The following is a 15803-nucleotide window of genomic DNA, read 5'->3' on the forward strand; positions in this document are numbered from 1 at the left end:
GGGCTGTAGCGGAGGAGAAAGTCTTGAGTGATATATCCCCTTAGCCTGCCATTCCAGCACCTGAAAAGTCCATCACTTCCAAGAATTTTTTTTTGGGAAAGAACCATTTGTCGGCAACAGGAGAGAGGGGGAGAGAGAAAGAAAAAAGGGGGGAAAGAAAATTGTTCCTGCGTCACGTTGCTTTAATTTGTTCACCAGCTGCCAAAGAAAATGATGACCTGCAGAAGGGTTTTTTACTTGGCTCCGTGTCCGGCCTGGCAAACCGCACAGCTGGACCCAAACACTGAACAAGTGTAATCTTTATAGTATAATGAATACGACAAAGAAGACTGATAGGATACCGGCACTCACGCTGATTTGACATGAAACTGCTGGCTTCTCCCCCTCTGAGTTTATGTGCATGTTCTGACCAGTGCCCAGTGAAGTGTAAATTTTATCACCAGCCCGAAGAATAAATAAATGGGACTGTGTGATTGTTATGACATATTCAATCCTAGTTGAAGCTAATGAGTTGTATCATAATTGCTTACAGCTTTTGAGAAATTATTTGATTCAGTAAAGTCATTAATGGTCATTTATCCCACACTGATACAACAAACGATAACATTTTCTTAACTCCATCAGCTGCTGCCCTGTGGCCTCCCACTCCCTCTGATTTCATTTACCGGATTATTCGTTTTCTTATCAAATGTTTGCTTTTTCACGTTCTACAGCTGCGTAAACCCAAAACAGATGTCTTGATGAACTTAGGCGAGATTTGCCAGGAATGGGATAGGAGAGACCAAACATTACGTCTCCAAATGATGCTGTGTTTCAGGTGACAAGGAGGGGCTGCGCGCACCTCCGAGGCAGGCGCACTTCCTGCGTCGTCCACTGCAATATATAAACCCGCAAAGTCGGACTTCTCCTGAAGTCCTCCTATAGTTTGCAAAGAGCAAAAACTCCTCTCTGGAAGCCCTCCCTCTCTCCAATATACTGCAGAGGCTTTGGAAGTGACAGCCTGGCAACGCAGGCACAAGGTACCGCTGCGCAAGTAAAAGGTAAGACCAAGATCCTGTGAAGGATTTTTATCACCGCTGTGACTGCTATTTCTCCCGCATCCTGCATTTTATAAACACTGGAAGGCAGACGCGTGGTTTGAAGTGGGCTATGTATGTGATATTATAACGGGCTACACATAAAAAATATACCTTATTTGTGCACATTAGGGGATAATTTCACCATGACAATATAGTTTTCTTAAGTTTGTCTCTTTTGGTTTCTTTTCAGATCAGTCCAAGACGCGGAATATTCTGTCAGAAGTTCCCTAAATCAAACATGAAACCTCAGTTATTTGCCATAGACTTTATACTTCTGTGCATATCTTGCGGAGCAAGTGCATTGGCAACGAGTATTCCTACTGTGTCCACGTCGTTGCCAGCCGCCAATTTCACCAATCTTGGCGCAGCGCACAGCTATGGAACAGACACCACGACTATTTCTAAAACCAGGAGGAAGCGTTACATTACTCAAAACGACATGCTTGCCATTCTTGATTACCATAACAAAGTAAGAGGAAAAGTGTTTCCACCGGCTTCCAATATGGAATACATGGTAAGTGACAAGTCTCCGTTCAAACTTGATTAATTTTAACAAGCTGCAAGCATTTTGAATCAATGCATGGTTATACTGAAGCTGTAGGCTATATGCCTCTCCTTTGCATTATTTTATGAGGGAAATTTCTACCAGCAAACTGCATGAAACGAGCAAGAAGCCAAAAGAAAGTGTGTTGTAAGAAGGGATGGTGAATAGTCCTGCTTGATTTTAATAGATGTGTAGTTCTTTAGGAAACTGCAGTGACAAATGTCTTTGAGTCTCTTGGCACCTCCAGCTGTTTAGCAGATTGCATTGGAGTAGACCACCAAAGTAGACACTTGCTGAGGGACACAGGGGTCAACTAGTTGCCTGCTGGCAGTGTAGTATGGAGAGAACAGTAGTGGTCAGTTATAGACCTGTTCATAGAGTTCAACTGATGACATATAGTTGCAAGATCCAAAGGTGCCAAAAACATAGTCTACATGTTTAATTTCATACAAATATATACTGTATATAAGATAAAACATTTTTTCTGAAAGGTACTTTGAAGAGTTGTCCCAAAAACAGCCATAGGATTACAGTAATGCACTGCACTTTAGCTGCTACCACAGCAACTGGGGACAGTGTCTCCATTCTCTTAATATGTAGTTCTAGTAATGCTGGGAGGCAATGGGGATCCTCTTCCACTGATGAAGTCACTGTAGAGTGAAGTCATCAGTGGAAGAGGATCCCCAGTTGCGTAGCTCTCCACTCACAATGCGAACCACGTGTACACGAGGGAAGCCGTTGATAAGTTGGACTATCTATCATCATACAGCTCTCCACCCCTCTGCCACCACAGAAAGATCTAATCAATGACATGGGACCTTTCTCTACTTATGTAACTGATCTGATGAGTGAGTTTCTTGCTATGGTTACACTCGTAACCGAGTTATGAACTCAGAGAGCACCGAGTCTTATCTCACATCTCACCGCTGTATTAGACATAGATGGAGAAGGGCTGCTGTGTATATTTTCCATCGGTTATGTAATGGAGTTCCATGTTTTCACTGTTTCTCTGTGTGCTTAAGGTGTGGGACGACACTCTGGCTAAGACAGCCGAGGAGTGGGCGCATGCCTGCCTGTGGGAGCATGGGCCACACAACCTCCTCAGGTTCCTGGGTCAAAACCTCTCCGTCAGGACAGGACGGTGAGTGACCTTTGACCCCTCCCCCTCACATCTGCTGCTCCTCTCAGGGACGGCTCGGAGCAGTCATGGTCGTTGCCTCGCTGCCCCCTTCTTCTTTCTCCTAAAGGTTTTTGCACTGTGACCCAGTGACTGCTTGAGGAATGCTCCTGTGACCCTTCAAATAAACAAAAGCAGTGTTTCCAGCCATGACCCAAGAGGACAGAGGCGCATCCCTTTAGTGGGTCTTGACTTTCCATTATGGAAACATTGGGCACATCTCCGTTGGCGAGAAAATGTCACCTTTTTCCTATACTTTTAGATTTCATTGACCTCCCACACAGACGGTGACGTGAGAGATCAAGGGAATTCATAAAACAGCTTATTCCGACTGTTGCTTGTGATCGGCAAGGAGACAATTCTATAGTGAGGTTATTTTATGATAACCCACCACTCCTAATATCAATGTGCTGTTACACAATGTTAAACAGAAATGATGCTCAAATGTTACTTCATACAAGGACATTATTCCTACCTGTTACTATTCAGCGTGCAACAACAGCTGTTGTACAGGTAGTTTGTCTCGGGTATAATGTCTTCATGAAAGTGAACTAGTTGGTTAATGTGGTTGTACTTCAACGAGTAGGATTAGCAAGGTATTCAACAAAAATGCACAAAGAAGTTCAGGTTTTTAGCTTAACTTTTCAGCAAATTAAATTTTGTTTTTAAGATGTTTGCAAATACTGTTTTTAGGTATTTTTGTCACTTAAAATCACAGAGCTGAGTCAGTGTTCTGTATTGCCTCATCTCTAACAACACCTGTGACCATACCGCCCAATGAGCTAATGACTCTCAGCCATTATTCCTTAAATATCAAAGTATGGACTGTAGACAAATTGGACACAGTCATGGTTTCAGTCTCAGTTTGGCACCAAGGTCAACCAGCATTATTTAAAATGATATGGAGTGCCAATCATCATCAATTGTGGTACTTAAACAGTACATATCTCTTTTGTCTGTTTTTATTCACAGCTACCGATCCATTCTTCAGCTTGTGAAGCCATGGTACGATGAGGTTAAAGACTACTCTTTTCCATACCCAAGGGACTGTAACCCTAGATGCCCGCTCCGGTGCTATGGACCCATGTGTACACATTATACACAGGTAGACAGACAACACGTAGTATTAAGTGTAATAACATCATATTACTGTAATAATGACATTATATGGCAGCTGATTGATTGATTTATGGTTACAAATCTTTCTCCTTTGTAGATGGTGTGGGCAACATCAAACAAAGTTGGCTGTGCTGTTCACACATGCCACAATATGAATGTATGGGGTTCAGTGTGGAAACGGGCAACATACTTAGTTTGCAACTACTCACCCAAGTAAGTATACTGTGCATATTGATTGACTGACCGTACTGTATTGGTTTTCATTTTAGGCCATCACATACAGCGCTAGTGTCATGCTGTTAAGAAGGCATGTTAATTCTGGCGAACCTGTTAACCTGATGACGATAACACAGGCTTAATCCCGACACAGACTGTTCTGTTGTGTGCTGCGTTGTGAAATGCCACCCAGGTTGCTGGGAGATTCAGATAACCCCAATACAAGCCTGTGAACGGGTACTGCGTTACAAAAGCTCCGGAGACCCACAGAATTCCAAAAGAATTCTTTCCTTAATTCCAGAATCAAAGCCCGTTGGGACTTGTGACTGACTTGTGACCCAGGTTGTTTTAATCTCATTGGGTGGAGGCATATGTAAGAGTAACAGGCTCAGGACGTTGATGACCTATTTTATGTCGCTAATTGAAAATATGGCCTCTACTCTGTGAATTTGGACATGGTGCTGCTTGTTACTCTGCTGGTCGCTATTGTCACTATATGGGAAGGTAGTTCTGTGAATAGCTCAAGGCCCCCTTTACACCTGGCATTAACATGCATCTTGTATCCAGATTGTGTCAAGATGCAATTTACCTGGTTTCCATATAGATTTCTCTTTTGCTCACAAAATGCATGTTGATGTCAGTTGTAAAGGGGGTGCACAATGCTCAAGTTCAAGTTCAAATTTTCATACTTTTAAAACTGGCAGTTCTCTGGTCACCAAGCCCGCAGATCCATTCACACTGTGCATGTTTCTGTCTTTCAGGGGGAACTGGATTGGAGAGGCTCCCTACAAAGTAGGTGTACCTTGCTCAGCCTGCCCTCCTAGCTATGGGGGCTCATGCAGCAATAACATGTGCTTCCCTGCTCTCAACACAAACTACCTGCACTGGTTCAAATAAACACAGGTTTCCACCCTACACAAGCTGACAACCTACCACAAAGACTTTTTTTTTATGCCGTAAGGATTTGCACAACAGTCCTGGACCATGCTATTTTGTATATATGGGCTTATTTAAAGACAAACATACGTTTGAAGGCAGCGGACGTTGATGACATGTAAATAAACTGTAAATGATTTTGTTACATTTTTACTAGAACTTTTTAATTGCTATGATGATTTTAATTGATGAAAGATAATTTATCTTTAAAGGGGGTCTTTATCTCATACACGGTATGTATGTGGTGCTGCATACACTTTTTCACTATAACTGTATCCGTTTACCACTGACAATGTGGTAATTAAGCATTTCTTGGATTGTGGATAACAAGATCGTAGCTGCTCATACCTACTCACTATGGTGCTAAAGGCATCACACTTTCAGTTTGTGTGCTCTGCCTTCCCAGGAATGTCATGATCGAAAGATCAAGGCTTTTGACCTCAGAGAGGAAAGCTGAAGCTCTCTGCCACAGTAGTACATACAGTAGCCTACAAACCTCAGACTCCAAGCATTGTGACTTCTAATTGTATCCTGCAACAAATTGGCAAAAGTTCTGTTGACAAAAGTGCACTTAATGTAAACAGAAAATCAATTTAATTTGAAGGCCCAAAGTCAGCATGACCTAAGACATAGATGACACACAGGTTGTCAAAAGCCCTGTTTCTTTCACACTTACGTTAACATGGTGCTTTCTCAGTTTTTATATGCACTGGTTATGCTGAATTTCACTACATTCATATCATCCTCATGGGCATTTCACAGGTTTCAATCATGTTTCATATCATAATATGTCTGCTTGCGAGGGCACATAGCATGAATTTGACCCAGATATCTGTTCTAGCATCATATTTGTTGGTATATTGGAAAATTCTGTTGTTTCTTATGATTGTTTGTTATGATCTTTCACTGATGTTGTAGCTAGTTTCTTGAGAGTTAGGCACTCAAGTGCACCTTAATTGTTTGTACATTTCCAAAATATCAGAAAATTATCATTTTTGTATGTATAGATAATCATTATACCTTGAATATGACTATTCTTATACTTCAAGTATACTATAAGTTATTCATTTTTATATGGGAAAATATTTAATTGATATGAATTTTTAATTGTTGTGAGAAAAGAATTGTACATAGAAAAGATTAAGAAGTATAAGGTTAATTTGCATATCGACTTTTATAATGTTGAAGGAGAAATGTATTACAGTGTATAAGAACTAGTATTCCTATCCTCCATTTAAAGTAGCCTTTTATGAACTAAGCACTAGCACAATACTGGCGAGCGAATGCCTCAACAGTTTTGACTTGGCAAATGTATTAGAATTCCTTTTCAAACCAGGCCAGTTTCTGAATAGTATCCCACTTCTACTAAGAAGGACTTCAGTACATATCAGCAGTGTAATGGAAACATAGGCCTATATCATACAAAAACAAAATGCTGCCAGTGATACAAATTTCAACGAGAAATGATGCATTGCAGAATAGGAAATCAACATTTTTTCCGCACTGACTGTATTTAAAACAACAACAACAACAAAAACTATTTATGCGATGAATTACGCTTTTGCTCTTGTGTTTTGTATTTTGTAATAAAATGCTCTATTTTGATAGTGTGTTTTTTGTTTGTACGACTCCACCCATGCCTTGCCCCTGGCCTAAACAATATCCATTGTCTGTGCTGTGTTGTCTGAGTTGTCTGAGCTCTTCCTCATGTCTGATATTGATTAGAGGTTCTACCCAGGATAGTTCAGTATCAACCCGGCTCTTTGATTTTCTGTTTTCACTTTCAATTAAACAGTGCCATTGCAAAGCCCACATCCTGCGTATCAAAGGCTGAGAGGGAGAAGGGAAAACATGCCGGGGCTACAATTGAATCCTAATAAGAAAAGGTTGACTTTGGCTGTGTCGTCCATGTCTACACAAACGACCAGACAACTGATACAGTTTCAGGGGGCCCGCTTGTTCAAGTTTGTCCTATGAAACCATTGACCTCTCTGAGAGGGAGCGGGAGGGAGAGGGAGGGAAGACCAGAGCCAGAAAGAGGGAGAGAAAGCGTGTGTCACTCCCATGCATAGAGTAAATCAAAGGAAACAAAGGAGAGTGAGCAAGGAGAGAGAGAGAGAGAGAGGGAGACAATCGGAGAAATATGTCATTCTCTGTAGCGTCGGGCAATTTTCACAGCTTTAAAATTGTGTGTAGATGAGGGCGAAAGTATGAGAAAGTCGGAAAGAGACAGAGGCAGACAGAGAGGGAGAAGTTGGGATATGATGCCATAAATGTTCTGATGTGTTGGGCAGACGCAGCAGTTCCTGCTCTGTTCTCCAGCTGGGAGAGCAGGATATGGTCCTGGGCCAGCTAGATGCATGAAATCAGCCGACTATCAAAAAACTGGCTATAAAATATTTATCTTTGTGAGATAAAGATCCGTTTTTAGTCCAAGCGCAAACCAGGGTGCGGAAAACATTTCGGAAAAGGGAGCATCACTTGTGAATTCTCTCCAGACCGAGACGTTTGCTGCACTGCACTTTGCACTTTTTGGCATGTTGGAATAAAACTGATCAATATCTCACGTAAAACGGTTTCATACCTCTTCCTGTACTTTCATCAATTAAGACCTGTGCCTGCTGAGTTTCATTCCAGCCCCCCAACAGACCACCATACTCGCTGCAACCAACCGCCGGAGAGTATCAGAGGAACGCATTAGTATGCATGGGTAAAAATCTGCCAGTCTGAGCAAATAGTGGACCTGGAGCCAAGCAGATGATTGGTGGGTGTTTAAAAGTCAAATGGGTGGGATCAGGAGCGGCAGTTAGGCAACCTGCTGTCAAGATACGCCTGACTTATCCATCAGTGGCAGAGACAAAGGTTAATGGAATGGATTTGGGTTAGCATGAAGGCAACCAGGACTCTGATGGTAAACTGAGTTCAAGGGATAGGGACAGAAAGAGCTTGGTGATACTACATAGACGTAACACCGTCTTGTATAGCTTGAATTCCTCACCCACCTCAGGCTAGTATAACAAAGATACGGCATAAAAGTTGTACATGAGCTCACTTGAAGACAAATCCCAAGAAGAGCGTGGGAGAGAGAAAGAAAGGCAGAAAGACAGAGAGAAAGAAATAGACAGAAAGAGAGAGATTTACAGTCTCCCGTTCCTACAGCAATAAATCCTATTCAACTAGCTTATGCTATCCACTGCCTGTGCCAACACCTACTCAGGCCGCAGTGACGCATCTGTATGCTCATCTGAAAGCGTACTACTTGTCCCAATAATCCACATTTAAAATGAATTACCGACCTGTCAGATAAACCGCGATTGTTAAAACGGTTAGGTTTCTCAAGTGTGAAGGTGGCGAAGTGTTTATTTGGGGAGAAGATGGAGACTTCATAGGGACCGAGGCAGAGTGATAGATTATTAGGGGAGTGGGTGAGGTTGATGGAGTCAGTTTCCAAATGTGCAAGCAGCCATCCAATAAAATGTGAGGTGAGGAGTGTGAGAAAGAGTTCATGCAACAATTTGAGAGAGTTCAATACTGGTAAATAGTGATAGATCTTTTTGTGGATGGTGCTTGGTAATGGTTTAAAGGTTTATTGTTGTGTGTTGTGTAGCTAAAGAAAAAACATGTGATTGTTGCTCTCCTCTCCTCTCCTCTTCTCTTCTCTTCTCTTCTCTTCTCTTCTCTTCTCTTCTCCTTTCCTCTCCTCTCCTCTCCTCTCCTCTGTACTCTACAACCTCTCTGCCCTCCCTGAGTTCAAGCATTGAGTGGATGAAAACTTGGCAGGAAAGCTCCTCTCTGCCTCGAGGGGGACACTGGGAGAGGCCTCTCTCTAATTCATTGTATTTTTCTTTTTCTTCTGTCCCTGTTGGAAGCACAACAAGTCTGTTTATTTTGCTCCCCTTGCAGCGCGGCCATCGGAAATGCAGCCTGTGCCCGGTCCAAGCCTTGCTCTGTCCTCAAAACCTCCCCAGAATCCACCTCTGCCGCAGCAGCACTGCAGCTCCAGGACGGTTAGAAAGGAGCTGCTGTTAGGGCAGAAAAAAACTAGGCTTAAGGCTCGATGTAACTCAGTCAAAATAAGCTCAAGAAAACAAGACTATAAATTTGGTTATGGACAATGTCAATATTCACAGTTTGGCTGAAATCGAGTGTGGATGGGCCTTGGAGGGCAGGGTGTGTCCCAGCATCTGGACAGCTATTTCACTAGATGTGTTCTTCTAGGGGGGAGAAAATGAATGAGACAGTCAACAGACTTTGCTCGCTGCCAAATGAACCTCTCTCTTCCTCAGGTGTAGGGAAGGTAGGCTGCTGCAGGTTGGGATAGACAGATTGTTGTCACTATGCACCGCTCAAAATAACAAATGATCTCCATTGCCTCATTATAGCAATATTTTCTAAAACAGGTGAAACAGGAGATGCTGATTTATATTTGCGAGCCTAATAGAGGAGAATTTGAGGAAAGGGTAATGGACTCATGTGGTACCTACTGGTCCAGACATACAATTAATCATTGTTATGGAAACTCTGACACTTTTTTTTACATGTTGCACAGAGAGCTTCCAAAGATATTTGTAAAAATAGAAGTCTTAAACTAAAGCATATCTCTGAAATGAATCTCTGTATTCATGTCTCTGAAATGTGCACAGGTCAGGTGGGAGTATATTGACATGTGTTTCACAGAGGCTGATGTCAGCCGCTTGAAGCATGTTTTGGGATCTTCTCAAATGTTGGCACGTACATGTTAAAACCCTTTTGCCACCATAAATCTTTTGAGGCAGTTGGTGAACCTCTGAGTTAACTGCAGGGCGCGTTGGTGCAGTCCTTCTGCTTTTGAGTTGGATGCACTTACCTCAAACAAGGAGGGAAAATAAAGCTCCTGAGGTATACAGATCATTTGCGGTGTCACAGTTGCCTATTTTAGTCTATAATGCTATTTATTTAGGACAATGTCTCCATAACATTCGGGCAAATGTTTCACTTTTAATGGTGGAATTTACATATACTCCCTTGTTCAAGCAACATGCCAGCAGGCAGTTGCGACCAATTTTTCATTTGATCAGCCGCAATGAAATAAGATACCAATTCAGTTTGGGCTGTATAACCTTAATGCCTTACATTATGGTCATTTTCCTCGTCTAGTGACTTTTCCTTGGCCAAATGTGTGCCTCAGATGGTCTTATGAAATATAAATACTGCATAGCTGGCATACCTCAATATAGATATTGCATTTTACGATGAAGGAAAAGGGCTGGCACTGAGTCATGAAGCAGTATAGTCTATCTTCACCGCAGATATGACATTAAATGTAATCACATGTTCTCAACCCAACGTTGCATCCTGGCACTGTACTGTAACGTTTAACCTCCAGCACAGTGGCTCAGAGAAAATCCCTTTACTGTACAGTGTGTTGAAGCGGGAGCCAGACTAGACCCGGCCCTCTCGGTTCTGGGGCTGATGGTGACCCGTGTTCTGTGTTTACCCTCCGTGTCCTACTGTAGTCTTTGTCTTGGACGGGGCCATGTTAACTTCCTAGCGGGGCCTAGCGGGGCCTTCAGACGAGCGACATCCTGCAGCTCGAAGACGCGGGCCAAAATCAATGTCCGCGCAGAAACACAGCGCTGGGAAAGAGCCGCGCAATCAGATGGGCTTCCCTCCTCCACTCTCAGCTCTCTTACCCACAGTCAACAAGCTCACTGAGGCTTTGATGCTTGTACTGGCTTATAACACACTGACCTCCTCGCTCTCATGATGTATTGTAGCATTAAATGCACGCAGTCATGCATAAGCACGCACAAACACACACACACACTGTGAGCTTTCAGTGTTTTTATGATTCTGGCTGTGTGTCTGCTGTATGACCCCAAATAAATTCAGAAATTTGTCTCCCTTTTTCTGAACTCATAAACTCAACTCAACAATATTCATCTTTCACGCTTTATGAATAGGTCAAAGAGAATGTTTTGACATCCTACGTGAGAAACCAACCCTCATATCTCTCTTAAGAATCAGTTCAGATTCAGCGTGCCAAGAAACTGCATGGTCAATGGATTCTCTTCAACAATGTAAAGTATGAGATCATTTTAGATGCATGAGATCAGATTAGGCTTTATGTTAAATTCTAGTCAAAGTCAAATTTCTATCTTTTGATTTGTTTGCATCATGAAAGAAATCCATTTAACATACAGTACAGGGAAGTAGGCTAAAAACACGTTGAAATGTTATAATACATAATAGGACCTATGGTTACAGTGTCCTTAATCAGTAGCTCCATAATTAATTAATGGTTACTTTGTACTTCCCAAACACACAGTACATAATCAGTTTACCAAATTGCACTTAATTCCGTTGCTTTAGCCCATGGCCTTGAACCCATTTGTTTGTTTAGGATCTCACTATAATAGACTGGGGGAGAGATAAGTTCAACCTCAGCCCGGCCAAGTTTTAACCCTGAGTTCCCTTTGTGGTGGAAAAGTGGAAGAGCTCAGAGATTTGGGTTTCTCATCAAGGGCTCATTTTAAGATTTTTGCTGAAAGGTTAGCTGAACCCAAGTCTGCTCAGAGACAGACTTGGTTTGAAAGTCAAAGAATGCTTGACTGTATGTTGATGGACACTGACACCTGCTGGTTGTAGCAACATCATGCTATTTGCCATGCATGATATTTCCTAACACTGTAAGTTCCAAATAAGAAATTTCCTTGGAAAAAAATAATTAAATCACAGCATAATGTTAATGTAATGTGGAATCTATTGAGGAAGAAGTCACCCTTAGAACAGACAAATTGGAAAGCCTTATAGTATTGTAATTCAATAAACAGCTGTTGCACTCTGTATCTGTTATTAGGTAAACTATTAGCCAAATACTTAAACTTTTAAGACTCAAACCTATACAGTATATCTACTGTTACAATAACAAAGGCATGTCATTTTATAGATCACAGTTTCATCCAAGAATATTATTGTCTGTATGTTGTGATGGACAGAAAGTCAACATGCCTCATGTTTCTGTATCCTCTGCCAAGTGCAGCTTCAACGGCTTCTGGAACACATCACACATATGGAGATTTTCTTTGAGCTGCAACAGACACCACTGTGGAAAACACACACATATACACACTAACACACATGTCCACTTACAAATGTATAAATGTGGACATTCCACAATTTGGAAAAAAGTGACACCTACTCTGAGAAAGGGAAGCAAATGCATGCACACACACACACACACACACACACACACACACACACACACACACACATCCAGTCTCAACTGCAAGACTCTGGCTTCATGGGGTAGTGGAGGAGTAGAAAGTGAAAGTAAAAGTAGAGAAAGAAATGGAAAGTAGAAGTACAAGCACCAGCAAAAACGATACAGAATGTTAAACGGCCTGGCTTATAGGTGACAGAGGACATAATGGATGACGCAGCCACCTTGTGGATACTGTACTAAAAACTGCTTGAACTGCATGCAAACCTTGTTGGGATCTCAGTAAAAGCAACACACCAGCCGTATTCATCATAGTTCTGGTGATGTTAGTATAGCTGCATTTCTGTTGGTTGTGCTTGTCAACAGTAGGAACTAAAAAGCAAATAAAACTGTTTGATGCTTTAAAGAATAAAGAATTTTCCCTCTTCCATGCATAAAATCCCTGTTCTATTATTGATAACAAGCCGGTGTGGTTTGAATATTAACACAATGTGCTGTGCATGAAGATGGAGAGGGAAAAACAGACACTGAAAAAGAGAGAGTGTGGAAAAAAGAGAGTTGACATACTAAATGATGCACTGTGCAGTTAGAGGATGTGGATGAGGCAAAAAAAATGGAGGACAGACCAGTAATTCAAGAGCAAACAAACATAAAACAGTTTATTTTTATGGAAACCAGCAGCATTACAGTGTATTAATAGCTAATCTGTCCTGTCTGGCATCCGGAGCATCCATTAAACAAGCACCTGTAATAGCACCTGTGATGGAAACACAGGGACTTGTGTTGACTATACAGTCAGTGCATTGGCATCTAGTCACCACAAGGGGGTAGAGGCAGACAAACAAAGCCAAACACAACTGAACTGAATATCTGAAACAGCCTGCTGCTGAGAAGTGCTGATAATGTCACAGGAGGAACAATGTGGGACGGCCGCCAAATGACCTTGATGCTCTTTACTCCCGCTCTCACCCCGGTGCCGTTCCAACGCACTAACCTCAATTCAGCTCAACCAGAACCATTAGCGAGCAATGTGCCAGATAACGCGGGCCAACAAACTGTTCTTCGAGAGTGTTTGTGCGGTTGCTGTTGTGTCCAGAGGCTACTGTTGTGTGGATGCGGGGTCTGGCACGGCTGATACATTCTGCTGGGTTCACAGGGTCTCTGGCAAGACCGCGTGCTGAATGATGGGGGAGGAACCGAACAGAGCATCTGGACCAGCGGCTTAACAATGACTGTGTGGGTGAGATAGAAGGAGCGAGGGGAGAGGGAAGCAAGGAGGAGGAGGAGAAACAGAGAGACAAGTGGAGATATGGGAAGTGTGCGTGAATGTTTGTGTGTAAGAGAGGCAACGAGGGAGAGGGAGTGTGTGTGTGTGTGTGTGTGTGTTGTGTGTGTAGGTGCAACACAGACAGATACGGAGAGAGTAGCAGAGAAAGAGAGAGAAGGAGGGAGAAGGAGAGAGAGAGAGTGTGTGTGTGTGCATGTGTGTCTGTGTGTGTGCATCTGTGTGCGTGCGTGTGCGTGTGCAACAGACAGAGGGATACAGAGAAAGACAGAGTAGCAGATAAAGAAAGAGAGGCAGATAAAGAGAAAGAGAGAGCGAGAGAGTGAGTGCCTGAGAAAGACAGACGCACAGAGATAGAGATGGACAGAGAGAGAGTGACGTCCTGCATCAGAGATAAAGGGAGAGAGAGAGAGAGGGAGAGAGAGAGAGAGAGAGAGAGAGAGAGAGAGAAGGCAATAAAGAGGAGGAGAGAATGGGAAAAAATTTAGAGAGAGAGCACAACAAGCAATAAAAAAAGAAGGGATGACAGAGAAAACACATGAAAGTGTGCTAACATGACACTTACATGAGAAAGAACTGAACCAGCAGCATGAAATCATTTCTATTGCTCTACTGCTGGCCCTAATACTGTATATCCACTGGCATGTAATAAACATTAATCAGAGAATGTCTAGGCTTGTATAAATGGCCTGACCTAAACTACCACACTGTAAATCATAGAAATCTCTGAGCAGTTGGTAAATATTTCCTTTATCCAAACAATTTCATTTTCATAGTCGGGGTCAGAGACGCGGCCGTGCAAGACACTCACAGTCAGTCTTTGTGTATTTCAGCTATAACTTTAATTTAATACAAGTCACTTCATGTCCCAGGTCCATAAAACATATTTTGAGGTTTTTTTTAAGTAAGAGCATGTTTTATGTCTTGACTCATATATTTATGTTATGAAGATGTGTATGTGCGTGCATACTCACACACACAAGTACACACACACACATACATTACTCACTCTCATGCTCTCATTCCCTAACTGTGAAACTCTCTACCTGTTAAACAAACACACACACACACACACACACACACACACACAAACACTTGCACACTCACTCACTCACACCCACTCACTCCCTTGCTCTCTCTTACTGTCAAACATAGACACACACACAGTCACTCTCTTCCTCTCTCTCTCCCTGTCAAACACACACACACACACACACACACACACACACCATCTAAATGTAGAGCAGCATTAATTCTATAGCAGATGAATGAGTGTTTTCGGCGGTGCTTCCCTCTGGGGAGTTGGGAGCAAAGCGAGAGCATTGCTATTTCAGCTGCGGTGGAAGGGGGGAGGCAGCCGGGTTTGACCGCAGAGAGAGGGCCGCTGGTGGGGCTGCGGCCGAGGCCCCTACTGCTGACCCAGAGAGCGGACAGTAAACCCTGGGTTTATGGGAGTTCAAAATGCGGTGGGTCCCCAATGTGAGAGCTCTTGTAACGCGCTCACAGAAGTAGATTAGACAGCAGAGGTGCACCGGAAAAGAGGATTTTTATTTAGATGTATGGTTTACAGTACATACCATAACACCTATCTGCATAACTAGGGGAGGTTGAGCCACAGGATAGGGAGGATAATCCTTCCAATTTTTTTTTTTTACCTTTTTTCTTAAAAAGCAGATTGTATAGTCTTGAGTACAGTACACTTAATAGTCATATATTTTTTGGGCCATACCCTTTGTTGAATCTGAAATGTGATACATGTACTGTAATCTGATCCTACATCTGACACCCTTACCATAATTTGGTAGCCAAACATATCCACCCATAATTCACCCAGTGCCTCTCAAACAGTCTATTTAGCCCCTGACTCACCTGATGACTAAGGCAAAACAACAGCAGGGAGCCATGGAAACATGAGGATCCAATACACCTTACTGAAAAAGATATATAGGGCAAATTCATTGTTGGTATATGGGTGGTTTGGCTAGTGTTTGGCTTATTATGTGTGTCAGGTTAAATACAAGAAGATTGTGTCTCCCTGTGGAAAGTCTGTACAGGGGGGCAAACACACTGAGGCTGGTGATTAGCTACTGTTTCCACACGTGCCACGACTACCAGTGAAAATGACCAGATGACAAAAGACACAAACTGCCTGTTTCCTTTATGGAATTTGTACTGTATTGCAGTAGCTGGGGAAACGGTGACGACAAGCTCAGGTTTTAAATGAACAGAGAGTTGTTTTGTGTTTT

General features: G+C 42.5%; 1 protein-coding gene across 1 annotated transcript; it reads left to right on the top strand.

Moving 5' to 3' along the window:
• Positions 1–923: 923 nt before the first annotated feature.
• pi15a (peptidase inhibitor 15a) lies at positions 924–6655 on the top strand. The gene is made up of 6 exons (XM_071912949.2): positions 924–1040; positions 1270–1593; positions 2646–2764; positions 3773–3905; positions 4017–4132; positions 4897–6655. Exons 2-6 carry the CDS (start codon positions 1318–1320, stop codon positions 5030–5032), a joined length of 780 nt encoding a protein of 259 aa, XP_071769050.1. The 5' UTR covers positions 924–1040; positions 1270–1317; the 3' UTR covers positions 5033–6655.
• The last annotated feature ends 9148 nt before the right edge of the window (positions 6656–15803 follow it).

The sequence above is a fragment of the Centroberyx gerrardi genome, chromosome 22, assembly GCF_048128805.1.
Source record: "Centroberyx gerrardi isolate f3 chromosome 22, fCenGer3.hap1.cur.20231027, whole genome shotgun sequence".
NCBI lineage: Eukaryota > Metazoa > Chordata > Actinopteri > Beryciformes > Berycidae > Centroberyx > Centroberyx gerrardi.

Coding starts and splice junctions, on each gene's coding strand:
- pi15a (XM_071912949.2), top strand. CDS start 1,318: ATGAAACCTCAGTTATTTGCCATAGACTTTATACTTCTGTGCATATCT. Junction 1,594..2,645: donor CTTCCAATATGGAATACATG/GTAAGTGACAAG, acceptor TGTGTGCTTAAG/GTGTGGGACGACACTCTGGC. Junction 2,765..3,772: donor CTCTCCGTCAGGACAGGACG/GTGAGTGACCTT, acceptor TTTTATTCACAG/CTACCGATCCATTCTTCAGC.